At 39.5% G+C, this 22,218-nt stretch overlaps 1 protein-coding gene across 1 annotated transcript in view; it reads left to right on the plus strand.

Moving 5' to 3' along the window:
• FREM2 (FRAS1 related extracellular matrix 2) overlaps positions 1–17,993 on the plus strand; it is a 113,482-nt gene extending 95,489 nt beyond the window's left edge. The window contains exons 17-24 of the mRNA XM_056501902.1: positions 3,663–3,855; positions 6,063–6,167; positions 7,333–7,460; positions 7,543–7,677; positions 10,512–10,638; positions 10,825–11,012; positions 11,543–11,689; positions 13,353–17,993. Coding sequence (XP_056357877.1) covers positions 3,663–3,855; positions 6,063–6,167; positions 7,333–7,460; positions 7,543–7,677; positions 10,512–10,638; positions 10,825–11,012; positions 11,543–11,689; positions 13,353–13,865 — 1,536 coding nt within the window. The 3' untranslated portion in view covers positions 13,866–17,993. The remainder of the gene's footprint in view (positions 1–3,662; positions 3,856–6,062; positions 6,168–7,332; positions 7,461–7,542; positions 7,678–10,511; positions 10,639–10,824; positions 11,013–11,542; positions 11,690–13,352) is intronic.
• The last annotated feature ends 4,225 nt before the right edge of the window (positions 17,994–22,218 follow it).

Below are 22,218 nucleotides of genomic sequence, written 5' to 3' on the forward strand. Positions count from 1 at the left end.
ATTCCCCCTTGTAGGAATGAGAGGCTCTTAAAAGTTTTTGTTTACCATTAGAGAGAATTATTTATTCAGTAATTCTCTGACTGTCCATGTTGTAGGTTTGCCTCCAGACCTGCAAGCCCATGAGTGCCTGTAGAAGAGTTTGTGTGTATGAAAACTCAGTAAGCTTTTAGCAAGAAATCCTTGCTCCTCCATCTGTGCCATTAATCACACATAGTGGCAGCAATATTGATGGAAGCACACGAGTACACAAATAAATTCCCAGGCTGAGGCAAGCAGCTCTGCTGCCCAGATATCTCTTGCAGGTTTTACTGAAAGGGAAGAACCTTTTAAATTCTACAGTCCTAGAAATTGAGACATTTCAGATTTCTCTGCAGAGCAGCAGTAATGTCAGAGGAGCAGTATTCCTGGCAGACTTGCCCCAGAAGGGATCTTGTTAGTAGATTTCAACCAGTACAAATAAGCCAAGCTCTAACACTATGGTCCCATCAAATGGAGGCAAGAAAACCCTAAAAGTGGCTTACAAACCTCATTAGTGGATTGCTTTATGTACAGTGCAGATGAAGAGCCAATGATATATTGAAAGCCCAGAAAGGCTGTGTAATGAGGGGTGATTTTTTAGCTTGATGTTCCATAAGGTACTGAGCTAGAAGGAGTTTTGTGGGTCACCCAGTCCAGGTCTCTGCCTTAAGTCTATATAACGTCGTTCCAACACTAGTGAGCTTAATCTAAAACCTAACAGGATTTCATGGCCTCACTATTCTGGTGGAATGCCACCACACTGAGGGCTGAAAACTCTTCTGATTTCTAGGCTGTGTTTGTCATGGCCATCTTATGCCCATTTGTTCCCGTGTCAGCACTATCTTTCATCATCAGTGGCCCTTCTCTGCACTTAGTCTCCTGATGTATACAGACAGCATTCTTGCTCCCTCTCAGCCTTTGTTGTGCTGGCCTCAACAACAGGGCTATTTTAGACTCTTCTCATCAGATAGTTTTGCTGTTCCTCTGATTATGTTGATTTCTTTTTCTGCAGTCTACAATGCAAATTAGACTTTTTCAAGCCTGGATGATCAAAGCTGTTTCAGATAAGCTCTCACTAGTGCTCTGTATAATGGCATGCATGCTTCTAATTTCCACCCCATTCCTCAGTTTATCTTAGGATCATAGCACATGGAAAGGGTAGGAAGGTCATAGTTATGAAGTGATCAACTCACATAACAAAATTTCTTTCCCCTCTATTGTGTCTAATGAATGTCTTTCATTTCAACAGAAATCCCTGTGACTGGTTTCTATTACCTTATACTTTAAGCTATAAGATTTCATCTCACTACTATTATTCTAATCCTCAAGGTCATTAAATTCTCACTTTGATATTCCAGTCCTCTACTTTATCATTAAGCATTATGTATGCTTCTATTTAAGAAAATAATGGGTATATATTAAATCCTGTTCCATATACTTTTGTCTTCTCCTTATAAGCAAACTAAATTTCAGATCTCTGACTTCAGTGTCTAATTCTTACAGTACAGCATGCATATATAGAACAAAAAGGCAGAGAGAAAAGCCAACACAGTTTGTCTGGGATGACTTTACAACAGTAATACATTTTTTATACAATGAAATGTGTTTATTCAGTTCTTGATACTGGTCCAGGAAATAATTTTTTTTTTCATTTGCATCAGAGGCAAAGCATAAAACACTTGCATCATTGCTATATTTTTTTATAGAAATGAGAATATTACATTGTTATTTTGGCAATTTAAAATTGTCCAAAATGATTTCTCAGCTATTATGCAGGTATTCCAAAGATATTCTTGCAACTTAAATGGTAATAAATAATAATATTTTTGTCTAACTTCAATTGGTCATCCAATATACAGAAAGAAGAAAACTCTTTTTTTTTTTTCTGCTCCAAATAGAAGTTCTTGATCGTTTTGTAAAACCAACAAAGAAGCATTAATATACTCTACAACTGTAGCATCTCATCTACCAATCTGTGTTAGTGTCTGACTTTTCAGTGGTGCCAGGCTGTTTTCAGCAATGCTGAGTGACAGGACAAGGAGCAATGGCCATAAACTAGAAAAACACGTCATGGGAAAGAACATAGAGGGTGGCAGAGCACTGGAACAGGCTGCCCAGTGAGATCATGGAGTCTCTCTTTCTGGAGACATTCAAAACCCACCCAGACATGTTCCTGTGTAACCTGCTCTAGGTGACCCTGCCTTGGCAGGTGGGCTGGACTCTGATCTCCTGAAGTTCCTTCCACCCCTAAAATTCTCTGATTCTGTGATACTGTGTGTTTCCAAATGGCTACTGTCTAAATGCTGGCACGTATTATGGAATGAGTCAAACAATGTCAGTCAAAAACTTTTTGGTAGCACAGAGTGCAGATCAAGGAGAGTCACATGTGAAAGTGAGTTGTGATAACTATGAACATTTGCCTTAATTAAGTCCTTACTTAGGTTAAAGTGTTTAGTCAGTGCAACCAGTAAATGTGTGGTTACATTATATTAGTAAAAGCTCTGTCAGGCAGTTCAGAGTGTAAAGCAGCTGTAAGGTGATGGTCATTCAGCACCTTGACTTGCTGAAGGTTGAACCCAGCTTGTAAACTTCCTTGAATGCTGGGGATTTCTGATAGTGCAAAACATTCTTTAGAGTGTTATAAGGATGTAAGGTAATCAGGGAAATGTTCAGATGTGCAAATTTATATATTTCTGTTGGAACTAAATAAGAATTCAACAGCTTTTATGACTTTTAAGAAGTTTCCCACTGGGAGATGATTTCAATGTCATTCCTCCCAGAAGAAGAAAATCCAAGATGGTCTAAAAGGATCTGGATTGCACATTTGTAGTCAGATATATGTGAGCGACAAAGTATTTGTAACAAAACAAGATAATGAGTCTCTTCAGACAGGTTTAGATCTGTGTATCATGTAAGAGCTATCTTAAGAGGTGACAGTTTACTGACACTTTTCTTCTTGTCTTTTTTCATTAAAAAACATATAAAGAATATGTAATTATTTGATAATTGTAGCACAATTGTTTGGTACAATTTATAAAGAAAGGCTCTATTTTTATATCCATATCAGCTTGCTTATTATTTTTAGCTCTTCCAGACAGTGAAGAACAGTTTGACTTTTGTGTTTGTATGCAGCGTTAGCTATCATCCATGCACAAAGGAAGAAAGAGTTCCAGAGGTGATTATGTAGAGTCCAAGGACTCAGTCTTGCAATGGCATCTGAGCAATTTCAGCACCTTCCAGAAATGTATCTTAGTTGACAGAAACAAGAACATAAGCAAAGGAGTTGGTTAAGGCATAACCATAGAGCAAATGCCAAAGCATATTTAAAGAATTTCTAAAGCCCTCCTTTGTAACTGTGTTGTTTATATTCTAAAAAAAACCTGAACAAAAATGATGGGTCAAAATTGAGGGCATTATGTTTTATTAGTTTGAAGTACAAAGATGAAACTTGAAGGGATGTAAGCTCAGCTGAAAACCACTGAAACATGGTTTTGCTCTTCATCTGTAATTTACAGAAGAGAGGATTTGATTGAGTCACAGTATTTATTTCAAACTCTGCCTTCCCTTTCTCTTGCCTTTGGCTTGCCTGTGCGATGCTGCCATTCATGATCACCGGCCCTGATACACAATTCTGGTTTTTTCAGGTTCTCAACCTAGTGCAGTCCTACGTCACGCTGAGAGTCCCTTTGTACGTCTCCTACGTTTTCCACTCTCCGGTGGGCATCGGGGGCTGGCAGCATTTCGACCTGCAGTCAGAGCTCCGGCTGACTTTCGTGTATGACACTGCCATCCTGTGGAAGGACGGCATTGGCAGCCCACCTGAGGCAGAGCTCCAAGGTGGGTCTTGATTTTCTTGGCATAGAACTCATGCTCTGTTACTAAGACTCGTTTGCACGCAGTAGGATGGTTTTTAAATCATTCCAATACTAAAAAAAAAAAATTTAAATTTCATTTATTGTCAATTGCAATCTGTCATTTCCCAGCGCTCACAGGTGTCTGCTAGGGTGTTTATGAAAATAATGTAAAGTTGATATCAGCTCTTTTACTGCAAAGAAAGACAATCATATTGTTATATTTGAAGTGCATGTGCAAAATTTAAAACATTTATATTTAATCAGAACTTCAGAGTACATTATGTAACCAAATTCTGTTAGCAGACAAGATGTTTGCACTGTAATGAATTGAAGCTTTTCTGTGATACCATTTTTTTCTCACTATGAATGGCCAGTTTTAAAAACTTTTGATAATTTGAAAATTTTATGAAACTTTCAGAAGAAACAGAACTATATAATGGAGGTCTGTCCTCTGAGACATTCTACAATATGTTAGATGCTGACAGTAAAAGTTTATAACTAGTCAACAAGTCGAAAACTATCATTGCATAATTTATCTTTCAAAAAGTTAATTTACTTTCTACAAATAGTGACATACAGATACATGTGCAAGATTAAAATATATAGTTGTACCTGTGTGCTACATTGTTCTTCTTATGCAAATTTACATAATATTTCCCAGCATTATGCTTCAGGTGTTTCCTATCCCTCTCAGCCTAAGGTAGGATACAGGTACCAGCTGTAATTATGTATATACACAATTTCAGGACTTCTGAGAACTTTAAATCACTTTTTCCTTCTGCCAACTCTGTATATGAACTACAGAAATCATTGCTATGCCATTTCTGTCCTTTTGTTAAGAGCAGGAAATGAGGAGCAGCAAGGGGAATCTGCAGTGCATGAAGAATGGAGCACATGTCATGCCATGCCTAAAGAATAAGCCACGTGCCACAAATCATGGGATGTGCTAGTCACCAAATAACAACCAGATCTAATCCTCTGTCTCAGCAGTTATGTGGTGCATCTTTGCCACAATTTCCCATCTTAATTTTTTAATTTCTCTGTTTAAGAAGCTGATGGCCACGTCTTTGGAGGTGCTGAACATTTTCAGTTCCCTTCAAAAATAACCAGTACAAAACAACTCCGAACATATCATAGTCTCATTTGGGTAGTATTTTTTCAGCAGTTGTTTTTGTGGGCAGGGAGGGGTTAACTAGTTTCCAGTTTCTTTCCATACCTCTCCACTCATAGAATTGTCCTAAATAAATTCTAAGTAACACTGTAAAGCAGACAAGGTCTTCTAAAGCCCTAATTCATACATGAATATATAGTTATTTCTGTTGTACCAAGAAATATGATTGGTACAGATTATTTTGTACAGGTGGCATACATTCAAACTGGTGTGTTAAGTTTCCAGCACATTTACAAGGGACCATTCCTGTTTCCTTCTTTTTCCTGGCAAGCAGAGTGGTGGTGCATCACTGGCTGTTTGTAAGGGAGCACTGGAGGAAATGCCTGGACTCTAAAGCTTTGCAGAACTCCAGAGAAAAAGGGTCTTGGCTGCAAGCTACAGAAATAAACCACTTTTGTGTAAACAAGATCTTGTAATCTGAAATTAGAATATGTAAGGCCTGTGTTTTGTGCCAAATGCATGCCAAAAATTGCCAGCAATGCAAGGCCTGTCAGAAGGAGTTTCACAGATTGCAGCACCCTAGAGCAGATTGCTGTGGAAGTCACAACCAGCTGCTCCAGCTAATGCTGATGGTTGCTGCCTTGGCACAGTGGGCAGGGAGGCATTGATAAAGGGTATCTCTGGAGCAGCTTTCATTGGTAGGAGTCAGCTTGAATACTTGGTGAAAACAAAAGTCTTCCTTCTGCAGATCCTCTGGCAGCTGACCCTGCTGTCTGAACCCAAGCACAGACCACTGTATGGATTTTCCTAATACAGGAGCTATGTGGGTCCATGGTAACATGTAAAAGCATGGCTTTGCAGGGCAGTTCCCTGTATGCTTTGGAAGCTGCATCACATCCTAAAAACTCGAGACTTCGCTGTGTAAATTCTTGAGAAGAATCTGGAGTCAACCCAAAAAGTGCCAGAGGGCCCCCCCAGACACGTGACACGGCAAGGGTAGATGAGAGTGGTGTTTCACAGGAGTGATTTCTTGGTCAGCTGCAGGTGCAGCACACTTGCTAATGGGTTTTTGCTGGCAGGTTCCCTGTTCCCCACCAGCATGCGCATCAGTGAAGAGGGGCGCTTGGTTGTCAACTTCAAGACCGAAGCCCGGTTTCATGGTCTGTTTGTCATGGCCCATCCTGGTGAGTGTAACCTACCCTTTAGCAGTGCTGCAGGAATAAAGACACCCTTCCCAAATTCCACACTATTCTTGGGTTTTTTCTATTTCTGCCTCTGATAGCTGATTTGTTTTTATATACTGTGCTCTTCAGATACAGATTTTTCCTCTACTTGAGATCTCTTACTTGTCATTAATGACTGTGTTCAGGTTGTTAAACTTGTTGAAATATACATTGATTTGGTGGAAGGCAAATAGTTCCACTTGATCACTAAGATCCTGATTTATGAAGGATGAAGATCTAAGCCATTGTGTCCATTAGGGATCTATAGATACATGTTTTTAACTCCATAGTTATAATTAATATTTACTTATATTGCCCTAGAAGCTTAGCATTAAAATTTATTTTCTAACTTGAAGCTTTTCTAGGATATTTAGACCTTTTTCAGAGAGCAAGAAAATGTCTTGTGTGGGCATTGTATCACTCTGTTAATATAACACTCTCACTGACATTCAGTTAGTCGTTGCTGAGGACCTGTTCCTGCAATTTAATCTCTTTAAACCCCACTGCCTTTATTCAGAATGATTACAGGTGTAAGACTCGGTCTACAGACGTAAATCTGAGCATGAATGCCAGCCATGGAAAAGAATATCTAACTAAATTAAATCTGCTGAACAGTGAGAAGTGAAAAAAAAAAAAAAAATAGGAAATCTCTTCTAGTTCAACTCAGGTGTTTTTTAACCCATAAAACTCCTTCATGGTACTCCTACTTTTTCTCAGCTGCCCTCTAGTGTGTTTGGTTTTGCCTATCAGGCAGGGACAAAAGTGTTCTAAGGGAAGTTATGTTGTGTTTCCCTGGGCTGACATTCCAAGTTTAAAACAGGAGGGATTATACATCTCTGCCACTCCACTTGAACTGCTTTGACTGTCTCAGATTTGTTCTTCATACAGTTCTTGTTGTGTATCCCAAAAGCAGCTGCTGAATAGACACTTGAACGAGAATCAAGGAGGCTCAGCTGAGCTGACTGTAATTGATTTTAGTTTCAGCTAATAAAACCAGTGCCCTGTAAAGGTATTAACATCAGCTGTGGCATTATGGTTCGTGAATTATTGGGAGTGTTTTTCAGGCTCCGAGGGTTTGCAGTGAAGCACTAAAGGTGACAAATCTGTCTCTTTGGCATGTTTCTAGCTTCATCTCTAACTTCCATGGTTCTGTCAGCTGACCACCCGGGCCTCACCTTTAGCCTGAGCCTCATCCGAAGTGAGCCCACCTACAACCTGCCGGTGCAGCAGTGGAGCTTCGTGTCGGACTTTGCGGTAAAGCTGCGCCCGCGGGAGCCTCCTGCTGCCCAGCCCGCTGCTGGGTGCTGCTGCTACAGCTGCCTCTCTCTGTCTCCAGGTTCGGGACTACTCTGGGACGTACACCGTGAAGCTGATAGCCTGCACCACTGCCCCTCATCAGGAGTACAGCCTGCCAGTGATCTGCAATCCTAGAGAGCCCATCACTTTTGACCTGGACATCCGGTTCCAGCAGGTGCCATTCCAGTGACATCTTCATCCTGTTTCCTTCTGATTTGATTCCCAGTTGTTGGTCTTGTCATAATAGTGTAGAAACTAAATATCTTGCTAACAAACAAGGTATTCCTAAATTGCTGGGAGTGCACATACTCCTTTTCTGCTAAACAACCATTGGTTTAGGGGAGAGTTACTGTGATGCAGCACTGGGAATTATTTTTTTGTCTGTTAACTGTAGTAAATAATTTTATCAGGTAATTAGGAAAATATAAAACTATTATCAGAAGGTTTTCATCTGGCACAAAATCAGAGTTAGGTCTCTGGTATTAAAAGTGGAACCTCCAGAGGAAGACTTAGTCCTAATGTAGAACTTCCTTCACTGACTGTTGAGGGAGGTGTAGATAGGCAACACTGGTAAAATTCTTAGCTTTAAAACTCACAAACGTGACCAAAACAAATCCAGTCCATAGCAATATGGATCATGTGGAAACATCTGGTAACAGGCAAACAGCATACCTTTCATAAAACCCAGCTGTGAAGCTCTATAGCTGGGAACAAACTATGGAGAAATGGATTCTGCTGTAGAAAACATTGGTTTAAAAAAAAACCCTGGGGGTCATGTTGGATAGTTAAGAGAGCATAAACTGCCAGCTTTCCAGGTTATCAAAAGGGCTAGTGTGACCTTGGGATGTGTAAGGAGGAAGTTATATTTGAAGCCAATACAGCTAATACTGGGACAGTGTGGCTGTGGTTTCATGCTCATTAGTAATATAGGTTGTGCTATTAAATCATCTTCCAGGATAAATCCATATCAGTCAGGGGTACACAATCACTTTTCTGTTGTCTTAGCCAGAGTACACAAGGAAATGTATGCAGTCTTTATGCTTTCATTTGGCATTATGCCACCTGTGGGAGAACAGATGATTCCTGATAGGGCATTAAGTCCTGGCAAAGAAGTGAGATGATACATGATCTGATGTGAAACCTGCCTTCTCAAAGTTAACCACATTTCAACATTTTGGAGAAGTTTGAATGGAATGGGTGAAGGGAATTTATTCTAGTTCAGCACTTCAGCCTTTGTCTGGCATTTCTCATCTACTTCTAGGGACTCTAAAGCAATTCATAGCAATTCTAAACCACAACTTGTTCCTGATCCTAGTATGAACAATAAGATATTGATATTTCAAAGAAAGGTTAAAAAATGAGCAAAAATAATTTCAAAATGGGCAAACTAGCCTAGGAAGTGACCTAACTCTTACCTGGAAGTAGCCTACAAGTAAAAGCTAAGAATTAGCACTGCCTTGTAATAAATAAATGGACACTGTATGGGTTATTATATCAGGTAAGACTTTAATAATACAGTATATGGAAGTTTCAGGTACATCAATTCAAAATATTCAAAAATTCAATAAGGTGCAAAGTTGCAGAAATGTCATAGACTGTAACCACCTAAACTCCCATCACCAACAATTTTCAAACCAAGACCAGCTCTTTTTCTTGAGTACTCATAGTAAAAGTGGCTTGGCCCCTCTGTGGCCCATGATAATTTTTCCATCTGATCACAGATGAAATACTGTGTCGAAAAGAATGTCCCAAAAAAAGCAGCAGTACAATATAAAATGTCTCAAATGCCCATGAAAATACTCACACTTAAACTACTGTCATATGTAACAGCTGGAAAACAGTTGTACTTATCAGGTATTTGTGGAACTACAACCCAACAGCCTGGTTTCCAGGCATTTAGGAAGATGCATTCCAAGGGAATGGAATTTTTTATCTCTTTCTTCTTTTTTTTTATTTTCCTTTGTGAAGACAGGGATGGCAGGGCTCCTTTTTCTCCAGAGTTGCACTCAATTTATAAAAAGGTTTGAGTTGTACGTTCTTCTTGCCAGGTCCTGTTGTTCTGATAGTTTTGGAACTCTATTGTGAAATGGACTTTAGTCCATGAGCCAGCAAGAATGTTTTCTTTGTTATTTTCTTTCCTTCCTGTCCATACACTTATACACATATATGCATAAATGTACATATATATGTTAGCTTTTTTTAATTTGTTTAATGGCCTCTTGTTATTTTTAATTTTTCCTTTTTTTCTCGTATATACGTGTCTTCCACATTGTTTTCTCAGGTACTTGCATCCTTTTGAACTGTAGGCTTCCCCAGTTCTTCTATCCACTGTATAATTTCACTTTTATTATGCCATGTCCCTTTGTAGTTTGCCTTCTGTCTTCTGTTTTGTGATCCCATGAAAAACTACGGCTGATAGTATGAATTAATTTTATACTTTTCATGTAATCAAGGAAGAATCATAGATGTGTCAAATATATAAAGATAAATACTAGCATAAAAAGGTGTTCAAATGGTTTGGTGCATTTTCAGATGCATGACCTGATATATCCTGCAGCACATTGGAAGAACTGATACTTGCAAATAAATTCTCAGCGTTGCATGCTTTCAAATATTGACAGAGGATCAGAAGCAGAGGTGGCTCGTGTGTGCAGGAATGAAAATGGGATAGAGAAAACAGGCTGTGATGAGTCAGAGACAAGTTTTTGAGGGAAAATTTTCCTCATGTTACCCCCACACATAAGCTGCCCTGGACATCTCCTTAGCTGGGATTTAGAATACTATTAAATGTAACAGACCCAAAGGTTGTTTGCTTATAAAATATATAGCAATATATGTCTAGTACTAGGATATCTTTTTGTTAAACTGTATTATTGCATGTAGATGTGCAGAGCTCATAAGTGATGTACACTGAGAGAAAATCATGCTTTGTTTTAAGAGTTTAAGACCATGCTATGTTTTTCTTATCAAAAAGTCGTGTTGAAGAGCCTTATGTTTTTGTCGTTTTAGGTCAGTGACCCAGTGGCTGCTGAGTTCAGCTTGAACACCCAGATGTTCCTCCTCTCCAAAAAGACTCTGTGGCTGTCTGATGGCTCAATGGGCTTTGGGCAAGAAAGTGATGTTGCTTTCTCAGAAGGTACAATTCTGCACAGATCATGCACATTTAATTTGTGTTCCACACTGTCAGGATTTTGTTGCTGTCAAAACAAGATAGGAGTAAGGGCTTGTGCTTATTGCACTAAGCTTCTTGGCAAGGCTTTATTAGCTCAGCTTCAGAGCTGTTCCAGTCTAACTGGATGTGAACTGTGTGCACTGTTCACAGGTGATGTCATATATGGTCGGGTGATGGTGGATCCAGTGCAGAATTTGGGTGATTCCTTCTACTGTAGCATCGAGAAGGTTTTCCTGTGCACTGGAGCTGATGGATATGTTCCCAAATACAATCCATCCAACACTGAATACGGGTGCCTTGCTGATTCTCCTTCCCTTCTGTACAGGTTTAAGATTGTGGTAAGTGGTCTAATTCTGGGAGGATGCATATATATTTTTTTTCTAACTTGTCTTTTATCCAAAACCCAACTGTTCTTTAAAATGTTATCAACAGCACCAGATTTTTGACTACAGACCTGATGCCCAACTTCTAGAGTTAACTTTAAGTAAGATGATTTTATAATGAGCTAAATAAATTTATGTGACTGTCTGTTAATGAAATGGAATGTAGCTTCTTTAAACTGGGAAGCAGACTTCTTATTTTCACTTCACACCACTTTTATATATCCTTTTTTATAAGTGTAGCTATGGTTGTTCTCTAGTGTTTTCCCCTTTTATTCCAGAAGGTCAAGAGATTAAATAGAAGTTAGTACAAGTCAGATGGGACCACAACTGCTTCTCATGTCTTTTCTCTCGTAGTAGTATTTCCCTAGACAGCATAAAATAGCGTGTTTAAGCTTCACAATTTATACATTGCAAGTAAATGCTAAAACTATTTTTCCTCAGAGAAATAAATCTGTGTTTTACAAACATTTTTCCCCTCCATGCAGGACAAAGCTCAGCCAGAGACACAAGCCACAAGCTTTGGAAATATACTTTTTAATGCAAAACTTGCAATAGATGATCCTGAAGCAATTCCATTAGTTAAACAGCCAGGCTCTGATGGATTTAAAGTAGACTCAACTCCTCTGTTTCAGGTATGATTTCTATAGCTTATTAGCAAGAGTACTGAACCAAGGAGGAAACACATGTCACAAGTATTGTTGTTAACTGTAAGTCAAATTGAAACCAACAGAAAGATTTGTTCTGATTCCAGTGACAGTCAAATTCAATTAAAAATGCTTAGAAACTTCTAGATACAAAATCTGCAACACTTATTAAAGTGTTTCAGTAGGGATACTCTTGCTTTTCTCTTCTATAATTCCACAGGCTAACCAGAAGTTATGCAAATTGTTCTATTACATTTCTTTTAAGAAGTTAATAAGATTTTTGTTGCACAGCATTGTTTTATTGCTTCCCATCTCATTTCTCAGAGACAAAAAATTAAAAATCATAGGCATTTATAGTGAACTTCATCAAAATCAAGTTGATACTTGGCATTTTCTGTACAATTCTTTCCTTGCAAACTTACACAGCGTGAAGCACTGGAACGCCTAAAAGTTGACAGCTAAAGGTGCAACTACTTCTTAATTATATATAATCCTTCAGCTGTGTGCACTCAGCCCTGTGATCTATATAACTCAGCCAAAATGTTCTCTCTTTACTATTTGTCTCTAGTATTTGCAAAACTGTATGCACAACTCAAGTGTATAAATTAGTAGGAAAAAAGGAGGAGACTTTGATTCTACTCTTGGCCACTTCAGTCTTAAAAGTTCCATTGTAAGCAGTAGAGTATTTAACAAAAAAGCCTACTTAAAAGTATGAAAAGAGTTTCAAATCTGCCTCTGGGAAAACTAAGTCTCATTTTTTTTCTGAAGAATCCATTTCCATAGATTCCAATACCATGATTTTTAGTCCTCTTTCTGTCCAAAAAAATGAGAATATGAAGAAACTAAAGTATATCCTGAAAAGTACTTGGAAAAACAAGAATAAAATTGAAAATGTGTTATTTCTCAAAATGACAAAACTGATCTGCAACCATTCAAATTAGCAGGCAGTATTTTTAAGACAGTATTCAGACAAGCCTACTGGACCTTATGGAAGCCAAATCTGCTATGTATCCAGGAAAGATGAGAAAAATTGAAGGAAGGTAGTATCATCTCACCCAGGTTGCAGGGGCCCATGCAGCCCAGAGTGGATGAAGCTTTCAGGGACCTGTGGAAATTGTTGGACTATCCCAACACCTTGCTCAAAGCACTTAGAGCAGGTTGCCCTGGACCATGACCAGTTGTCTTTTGAACATATTTGTGGAAAGAGACTCCACAGGCTCCCTGTTCCAATGTTCAACCATCCTGGCAGTAAAAAATTGCTTTCTTGTGTTTAGATGGAATTAGAGCCAGGACCTAATCACTTGGTAGGTTGGGCTTGGAAAGTCCTTTTCTGTGGTCCATTGACTGTTAAAGATACTTTGTATGGCTTCTGGTACTAATAGTATTAAAACCATGCTGAGGCCATAGCCTTCTTCATCTGCACTTGGTAGTCACAGATGACTGTGGAGAGGAATGGACATTAAGCCTTCTGAAAAATTCGGCAGAGAATAAACCTCTTCTGGTGCACACTGGCACATAGGAATTATCTGTGCGTGATTTTGGAAGTGCTTGTCCAGGCATTCAGTTCAGAACAGAGACTGATTTCCTCTGCATTTAGCATTGCTCAGATTTACTATGTGTGTGTTTAAATACAAAAAATGTTTCTTTCCAGGTGTCTTTGGGTAGGGAGTGGTACGTCCATACAATCTACACTGTGCGTTCCAAGGAGAACGCTAACCGCGGAATCGGCAAAAGGAGCGTGGAGCAGCAGTACCACTCACTCCTCAGTGCTGGGAGCCCAGGAGCCTCCCCACAGAGAAGGCAGAGGAGAGGAGTGGAGCAGGCCCCAGAACTTGCCAGAGACATTGGAGCAGAGAACAACCGAGGAACGAACATACAGCACATAGCCCTGGATCGCACCGGCAAGAAACAGGTGCCTCGGAGGGAGGTTGCACTCAATGGTGTTCTCCCCAGGGAACTGAATAACCAAAGTGCAGAAATCAGCTTAGTCACAATCATTGGTGGAGCTGCTGCCATTTTCCTTGCCATCTGCTTAATTGCAATTATCGTTTTGCTGCTAAAATGGAAACAAAATTCTGACAAGAAGGAAAGCACAAACAAGTCAGGCAGCAATGAACCGATGATGCTACCACATAATTACAGCAATGACAGCTCAGAGGTTTGATTCCAAGACCCCAGTATTCAAGCCAGAGAACCCAGAGTGCCTCAAAAAAACTCTTGAACTGCACATTTTTAGCAGCAGATAATGGTGACTCATGAGGAGTTCATGTGTTTTTAGGTGTACTTGAAATTTGTTATCCTGAGCTCTTACTGCCGTTATCAACAGAAGAAGCTGAACCAAACCTCCCACTTTGCACAAAAGGAAATGCTGATGTCCCTAAAACATGCACTGATTTTAAGCAGCAATTCAAGGGACTGCATTGTAAGGGAGAGGTTATTGTTGTGGTTTTGTATTTTCTGACATTTCAAAAGAATAAAAGCTGAACAATGGTGCTATATGTCCTGTTTGCAATAAGAGAGGAGATCTCTTTCTTCAGAAACACATAATACTTGAGAGGAGGGATCCTCACAGTCTTTTGTAAAATTTTGTACTGTTTCTCACAAAGAACTCAATGTCTACAAATAGTTTGAACAGTGATGGAATGCCTTAGGCATAGATCCTCCGTCCTGTAAGTTTTTGACTTCACTTAATCTGTACCAGTGATTTGTTGTTTTTTTTTACTTATATGTAACTGAACTTTTTCAAAAGACAGCTGGATTATACAGCATTGTATTAAAACAGTTGCATGTCACAGAATCCAATACATACTCTTTCCTGCAAATTCCTATTAATCTATTTAATCTGAGAAATTTTTTTATTTATGTTTATATAAAGCCAAAGAATACATCAAATCCAGAAAAAAATTAGGTTTTCACTTGAACTGGAAGCTTATGTCCTCTTAAATTCATAATGGATCATGAAAGTATTGTAAGGTAAATTTTATTTCTTAGTGCATGTCCACTTCTGAGAAATGCAAGCATTAGTATTTCAGTACCTAGAGAAGACAATAGTTAGATTTAAAATGAAGAGGACAAGGTTCTGCTGAACTGAGCCTAGGAATCATGATATTGAATTCAGCATAGTTAGTTGTCATACTAAATAACAAAAAGAGAAGAAAAAATTAACATTTGATTGAATCAAGTAGTAATTTATTGCTGTATAATCATAGCACATTTTGGCAAACATGCTGGGTCATTGTTGGGCATTTTTTAACAAGTGACTACTTCTGCAAGAGTAATTCTAATTTTCTCTCAGCATTCTTGGTTTAGGTAACATGACAAGTTTGGATCAACCATGTCCTGTGTCAGTTTCTATCCAGACAGGACCTGTTCTGTCCCTGTCAAATCCTTGGCCATGAAAGCTGTGTAACCTTCAGGAAACTGTTCCTTTTGTCACACTAGCATTTTATGTAAGTCCTTTAAGTCATGCAGTCATAGAATGGCCTGGATCAGAAGAGACCTTCAAGATCATCTCGGTCCAACCCCACAGCCAGGGGCAGGGAGACCTTCCACCACACCAGGTTGGTCAGAGCCCCATCCAACACTTCCAGGCATGAGGCATCCAGAACTTCCCTGGGCAACCTGTGCCATTGTCTCACCATCCTCATAGTAAATTTCCTCCTAATAGCAAACTACCCTCTTTCAGAGTGAAGTCATTACTCCTCCTATTGCTACATCCCCTTGGGAAAAATCCCTCCACAGCTCTCTTGTAAGCCCTCTTAGGGTACAGGAAGGTGCTCTAAAGTGTCCCCAGAGCCTTCTCTTGGCCATACTAACAACCCCAGCTCTCTCAGCCTGTCTCCATAGGGGAGGTGCCACAGCCCTCTGATCATCTTTGTGGCACTCCTTTGGACTCGCGCCATCAGGTCTGTGTCCTTCCTGTGCTGGAGGCCCCAGAGCTGGATGCAGCACTCCAGGTGGGGTCTCACAAGAGAGGGGCATAACCATCTCCCTCACCTTGCTGGCCCCACTGCTTTGGATGCAGCCCAGGATATTTGGCTTTTGAGCCTGGTAGTGCCCATGGCTGGGTCATGTCCAGCTTCTCATCCACCAGCACTCCCAAGTCCTTCTCAGCAGGGCTGCTCCTAATCCATTCTCTGCCCAGCCTGTGTTTGTACTTGGGATTACCCTGGGTCAGGTGCAGGACCTTGCACTTGGCCTTGTTGAACTCCTTGTGGTTTGCTCAGGCTCACCTCTCAAGCTTGGCCAGGTTCCTCTGGATGGATCCCTGCCCTCCAGCATGTCAGCCACACCACACCACAGCTGGCTGTCATCTGCAAACTTGCTGAAGGTGCACTTGATCCCATTGTCAAGCAGCACTGGAATGAGTTAATGGAGCTCTCAATAGAGTTGAACTATATAAAATCTGAATTAGGGTGTTGAGACCTTGCTAAAATGTCTCTTCCCTTCCACCATTACCATCTTGTATTGTCCCCAATACACCTGGCACTTGCTGTTCTGGGGATCGTGTTAGCACAGCAGGATTCAACTTGAAAGCAGCCTGTAAGTACACAATTCTGCCTCTGAACTAAAAAAAAAAAAAAAAAGTCCATCTAGAAGGCTCCCTGTCCTAGTTGTGGGGGTCAGTCAGCACAGACCTGACCTAGTTATTCTGCCCAGTTCTCCTGTGAGCCATAAAGACCCAGGAACGTGAAGCTCTACTAGCCTAGGAATATCTGTACTGTGTGATTCATGGTGTAGTGAGAATATGCCCACAGAGAGACTTGTGCTGGTGTCTCACTCTGGATTTGTGTTGTTATGACTTCAATAATTTAATAGGATTTCATCAGCTTTTCACAAAATTAATCAGGTCAGTATCTGTCCTACCTTTTCTGGTTTTCTGAAGATGGTGATTAGACAGTTTAATTGAAGGATGTTTGCAGCACCCAAAGGGTCAAACTCCATTACTAACTCTTGCAGACATCTTTTGTTTTAATTAATGTGAGTTCTAGCCTGAAACAATTATCTGTAAGCTATGCCCAATACTTTAGACCTTTCTCCCAGTCACCTGACATCAATTTGCTCTTGTAATGAAGTTTCTGGTGTTATTATCCATGTATTATGTGTGCAAGATTGATCAAAGACTTAACCCACAGATAATTTATATATTTAGTAAGTTCATCACTAAGTTGCAAATGTACACTAAGATCAAATTTGCCTTTGTGCCTATGTGTGACATCACTATGAGAAAAACAGAATTTCTCTCCTAGAACCTGCATGTTTGCATAACAGCAGTCAGTGATTCTACAGTAGAATGGGACACTTGTAAATAATAGAACATTTTAATATTTATGAAATGCCTGTTTTGTATGAGCAGAGATGATCTTTTTAAAAAATATATATATAAAATACAGAAATTAGTTGTTTATCAGTAGAGCTATTTTTTCTGCTTTTGAATTTTACCAGACCAAAATATCATTAAAGGTGCTTACAGGCAAAATATTTTTTGAATTATTACTTGTTTTTATAAAATCATATCAAAACCCATGTGTTCTACAAGCCAAATATTTAGACCAGTAAATAACTTGATCATTGCTTTGACCAGTGTCTGATTAAAACTTCATGAAATTTTTAGGTTGATGGGGATAATCAGACTAATGTTTTCATAACAATATATAAAACAATTGTGCAAAATGGTGATAACAAAGAAAAGGACAAAGCAAACAGTTGGACAAGTTGAGAAGCTGGATAAGCATGAGTAAGATTTGTGAGTCAGATACCAAAGTCCTCTTCCTGGGAAAAAAATCCCAATGTTTTCAGTAGGACATGCTGGATTTGTCCCATTCTTAAGAAATTGGATTTTTTACAATTCAGTGAACTATAAATACATCAGTAACAGCATGCTTTTCTTTTTTTTTTCATTGTGGCTTCAAGGTTTCAGATTTCAGCAAGACATTTTGGAGGCTTATTAACATTTTTCCTTTTACTTAATAAGTGGCCTTGTTTATACTAACCTGAATAAGTGCCTCGTTCCCAGTGATGTGCACAAATATTTTAATATTTATCTATCCAAGCAATAAGCTGAGTATATTTTATATATATATATTTAATCTATTTCCAGATTATGTATTCAGTACTCTTTTCCCTGGAGATGCTTATTCTGCTAGCAATAATACCATTTGTTTAGCCATTTATACAATAATTACTGTGTTTAAATTTGCTATCAAGCTGTCATTGTTTATTTGGAACAACTTTTTGCTGTTGTCTATGGCTGTGATATTTGGCATTTGTATCAGAAAAAAAATAAAACTACTTCTGTTTGGCTACTGATCTAAAGTTTGTGCATGATTATCATGCTCTGGAGAGAGGTCGGTGATGCAGTGTTAAGAAAAACTTAATTTGTCACAAAGTTCTTATGTTTGCAGTAAATCTCACTGCTTTGTTCCTCAATTTATTATTTTCTGGTCGTGAAGGGTTCAGCACAGGGATTGTTTTTTAATCTTTGTGGTTGCACTCATGGCTCAGAGAGGGATTTCTCTTTCAATTCCAGAACATCAGAAATCTCTAGAAACCAAGTAGGCTGGATTGCCGTGTCCCTGTGTGCTGCAGGGAGGCTTTGTTTTCTTATCTCACTGACAAGAGAAAGTGACTCTGCAGGGAGCAATTCCCTTGTTCCCTTGTAGGGCTGATGCTGCTTCTTGTGCCAGATTATCAGATTATTTTTTTCCTGTTGGCAAATGTATCACTGGTGCAAAGAACTACGACGCAGAAACACCCACCCTTTGTAAGCTCTGACCTCTGATTTATGTGTGAATTTAAGCACTCACTTACCTCCTTCACTGTCAGAAAGGCCATATTTCATGGGTAGTTACACCAGTGACACAATACACTTATCAACCTACCTTGCAATATGGAAGGATAAGGCTCCAGGCAGTGATTCCTGATTTGCTACCTGCATTCTCTTCTACTACCTAAACTTGTTCATGTGGATCATGCTCAGCAGTTATTTAGTCTGAGCTGAGAAGATCAGTCATGTCTGTGAGCTCTGGGTTATGATTTCTGCCAGGAGAAATCAGACTGAAAGAGTTCCTGTCCTGCTCCAATATAAATAGCGAAATATGATGTAAATTAACAGATTCTGGTCCCAGAAGTATGGCATTGTCAATAAACCAAAGGGCATTAATTTCCTGCTCCAAGATCATCTACAGCAATCAAGTCATATCCACACATATCCCTGATCACACTCATTGTGGCACTTAGTGGAAGAATTTTGGAACTCCTCAGGTGTTCAAGCATGTCTCAACAGGTCCTGGATGACTTTCATTTCCAAGCCCAAGCACAGTCCTATTTCAGCACTTCTATGAGTCAGGGGTTTTTAATGCATCCTCACTGTCTTTTGAAAGAATGACTCAGCTCTTACCCTGCAGGAATTAATCTCATCCCGTGGAGTGCTGCAGCTTTGAAAGCTGTTCAATATATTACTCTCGAGGTTGCCTGTTTGAGTTTGGGGAGGTTATTATTCACCTGAAGAGGAAATTAATTCAGAATTGACCTTGCACCACTTTGCTTTGGTAAGTAACTACTGACTTCCACTGAAACCAAAGCAGACAACTGGAAGGTTCTTAAATGATACACCTTGTTGCATTTTCTGGCCAATATTCCAGCATGTACTGGATTCCTTTTACCACCTGTTACCTGCATGTTTTCCTGAGTGTAAGTTTACAAGTAGAACATAAATCTGTAGGTGCCCAAGTAAAAGTGCTCAGGTTAAACCAGTGCAACTGAAGATCATGTGTAACAATTGTCTATTTTTGTAGCAAAACTTCGTACTCAGCATGGAAGGCAATAGGAGAGTGTCTGGATAAGTGTGTGCTGTACCTCCTCTTTGATAGTATATAATTTTCTACTTTTCTCCTGCCTTCATTCCCTCCCTCACCACCCCCCCCCCACCCCAGAAGAAACCCACATACAATGGAACTAAACAATGCAGCAAATGACAAACAGGATGATAAAAGGTAAGGAACCTCCTTCACTGTGAGGGGAAATTAAATAGATAAAACTCTCTTCTACTCTTCAGCCTTGGAGAGAATTGCCCAAGGGAGAGTATGATAGGGGTACATTAAATTCTGAATGTTTGATAGACTGTGAGTAGAGATCAATTTCTTGTAATATTTTAGAGAGGTTCCACACAATGAAATTTGCTGGCTACAAGAATGAAAGTAGTCAATGCCTAACCATACAACCTAAAATTAAACTTGCAAGACTCATTACTGAAGGTGACATGCATGCCAAATGAAAATAAATAAATAAATAAAATTAAATTAAATTAAATTAAATTAAATTAAATAAAAAAAGGGAAATTCATGGAAGAAAAGTCAATTCAGCTGTTTTGTATCAACAGCTGGTTCAGAAAACCTGGACTAGGACAAGCCAGTAGGATTGAGGAGAAGGATCAAGCTATTTATCTTCTCTTCTCTTTCTGTTCCCTACAACTCCACTCCTGGGCACTGCCAGAGGCAGATGAACTGACCCAGAAGAGTCACTCTAAGGCCCTAAGGGTTGTACAAAAAACCACCAGCCCCAGATTTGGAATTGGTAATTTAAAGTACAAATACCATAATGTGCCTTACTGATTTTGTTTTTCTTGGAGTAAAAAAGGAATGAAAGTTTTCATTTTTCAGCACCCTAGGCTTCCAACAGCTGGTTTACCTGCACCTCACATCTGCCTAAACTTCCTGCTGAGGACTGCTTGAAATGGTAGCAGGATCCAATAGCCTTTTCCTGGTGCATATCCTGTGAAGGCATATGATCTGGGCAGAATGAGGTAAAGCATCTGGAGTGAGGAACTTGGGGGCCAAGGTAAAAGATACTGTTGATGATTTTATTTACCTTATAAACATGCTCCATTTATTCTCTGCTGTTTGTACCAAAAGGTTAAAATAATATTTCTCGGGCTTTCAAGTGTCTCTTTTCACTGATGTATTTCTTTCTTATGTTTCTCATGGCACCAGACTGATTGTGGCAAGAAAGAAACATAAATATCTAATTCTTTAAAAGTAATAGCTCATGGGAATGTGGCTGGGCTCTGCTTCCATTTCTTGGCAAGACAGCTGGATTTCAGTGCAGCAAGCTGCACTATACCCCACAGGGACTGGTCCTCAGTATTGTCCAGCCTGTGAGACCAAGGGAGAAGTACAATCTGGCTAATTGCTCAGAATAAAAAAATCCTCTGTCTTTGGGGACAAAATTGTGTTGCTATATGAGGAGGTTGGCTTCATAGGTGTCATCCAGTGCCCATCCAATCTCATGACACAGCTGTGCCACCTCCTGCTTTTATGCAGCCAGGCTACATGTGAGTGGTTCAATACCTGCTTTCTCTAGCTAGGTTTTTTTGTTTTTTTCTTTTTTTTTTAACTAGTTGAGTAGTTAGTCAGATTTTCTGAGAAGTTCACATTCTGTTGTCAGACATTAGACTGGAAATGTTTGTGTGCACACCTCCTGCAACAGCTGGGGCACTCATTTATTACTCTTTCCTCAGCTGTGGTTATTTCTCTACCCTGCAACACTACCCTCAGAACAGGACCACCCATAAGAGCTTCTGTCCAAGCTATTTGACTTGGTACACTGCTGCTTGGATTTTCCTTTCCAATTTGGCTCTCAAAATGAAGGTGCCAGGGAAATATTTCTCCCCCAGGAAACTTTAGTTTCCTCAGGAACTGCATTTGACATCCGTAACATCACTCTGAATGGTAAATGTGAGGCCAGCAATTAAAAAAAATTCTTGCAGCATTTTGGCATTGCCTTTAGTTCACATCTGGGACTGTCACCTGTGGTAATATGCATTTCCCCTGTCTTCTCAAGAAGTGCTGGGTAGTTCTATTCTCTAGCAAAAAGTTTGTTTTCAAAGCATGATTGCAACATCTGTACACGTGCATACAAACACACACAGACACACAATATGTTTTATTAATCTATGAATTTTATACAGATTTTATGTGTTTTAAATGTACATGTAAAACATAGAGTAGTACCTGTGCATTTCATATAGTATGTAATAGATACAGATAGATATAAATTGTAGATGTTTTATGAATATGTCTATATTTTTGTATTATATAGTGCAAAAATTTTTATTTATAAGTAGTTTCCCAGATAAGATCACAAGGATGAAGTGTTACTAGGTGGGAAGCAGAATTCAGGGTGTATTTGCCTGGAAGGAATCACAGCAGCCAGACCCACAGTCAAAACCTGGGAATGCACCTGCCAGAGCCTTGGGGTCAGGGAATGTGATTTGATACTCTCTCCTGGAATCCAAAATAAGCAGACAGGTGGCATTCTGGACTGTGTCCCTGATGGGGACCAGCAGTTGTAGCTGGGACCAGCAGCTGCAATCCATACCCCCAGATTTTGAGCTTCTCAGTCCTGGTCTGCTGCAGGATGCTGAGGAGAAGCACAACCATTCCTTCAAAATACCTCATGTTTGGAGATCAGCAAGTAAATGCATTGAGGAAAAGAGAAGTTGAATGACAGAAGTTTTC

Source organism: Oenanthe melanoleuca, chromosome 1 (assembly GCF_029582105.1).
Source record: "Oenanthe melanoleuca isolate GR-GAL-2019-014 chromosome 1, OMel1.0, whole genome shotgun sequence".
Classification (NCBI taxonomy): Eukaryota; Metazoa; Chordata; class Aves; order Passeriformes; family Muscicapidae; genus Oenanthe; species Oenanthe melanoleuca.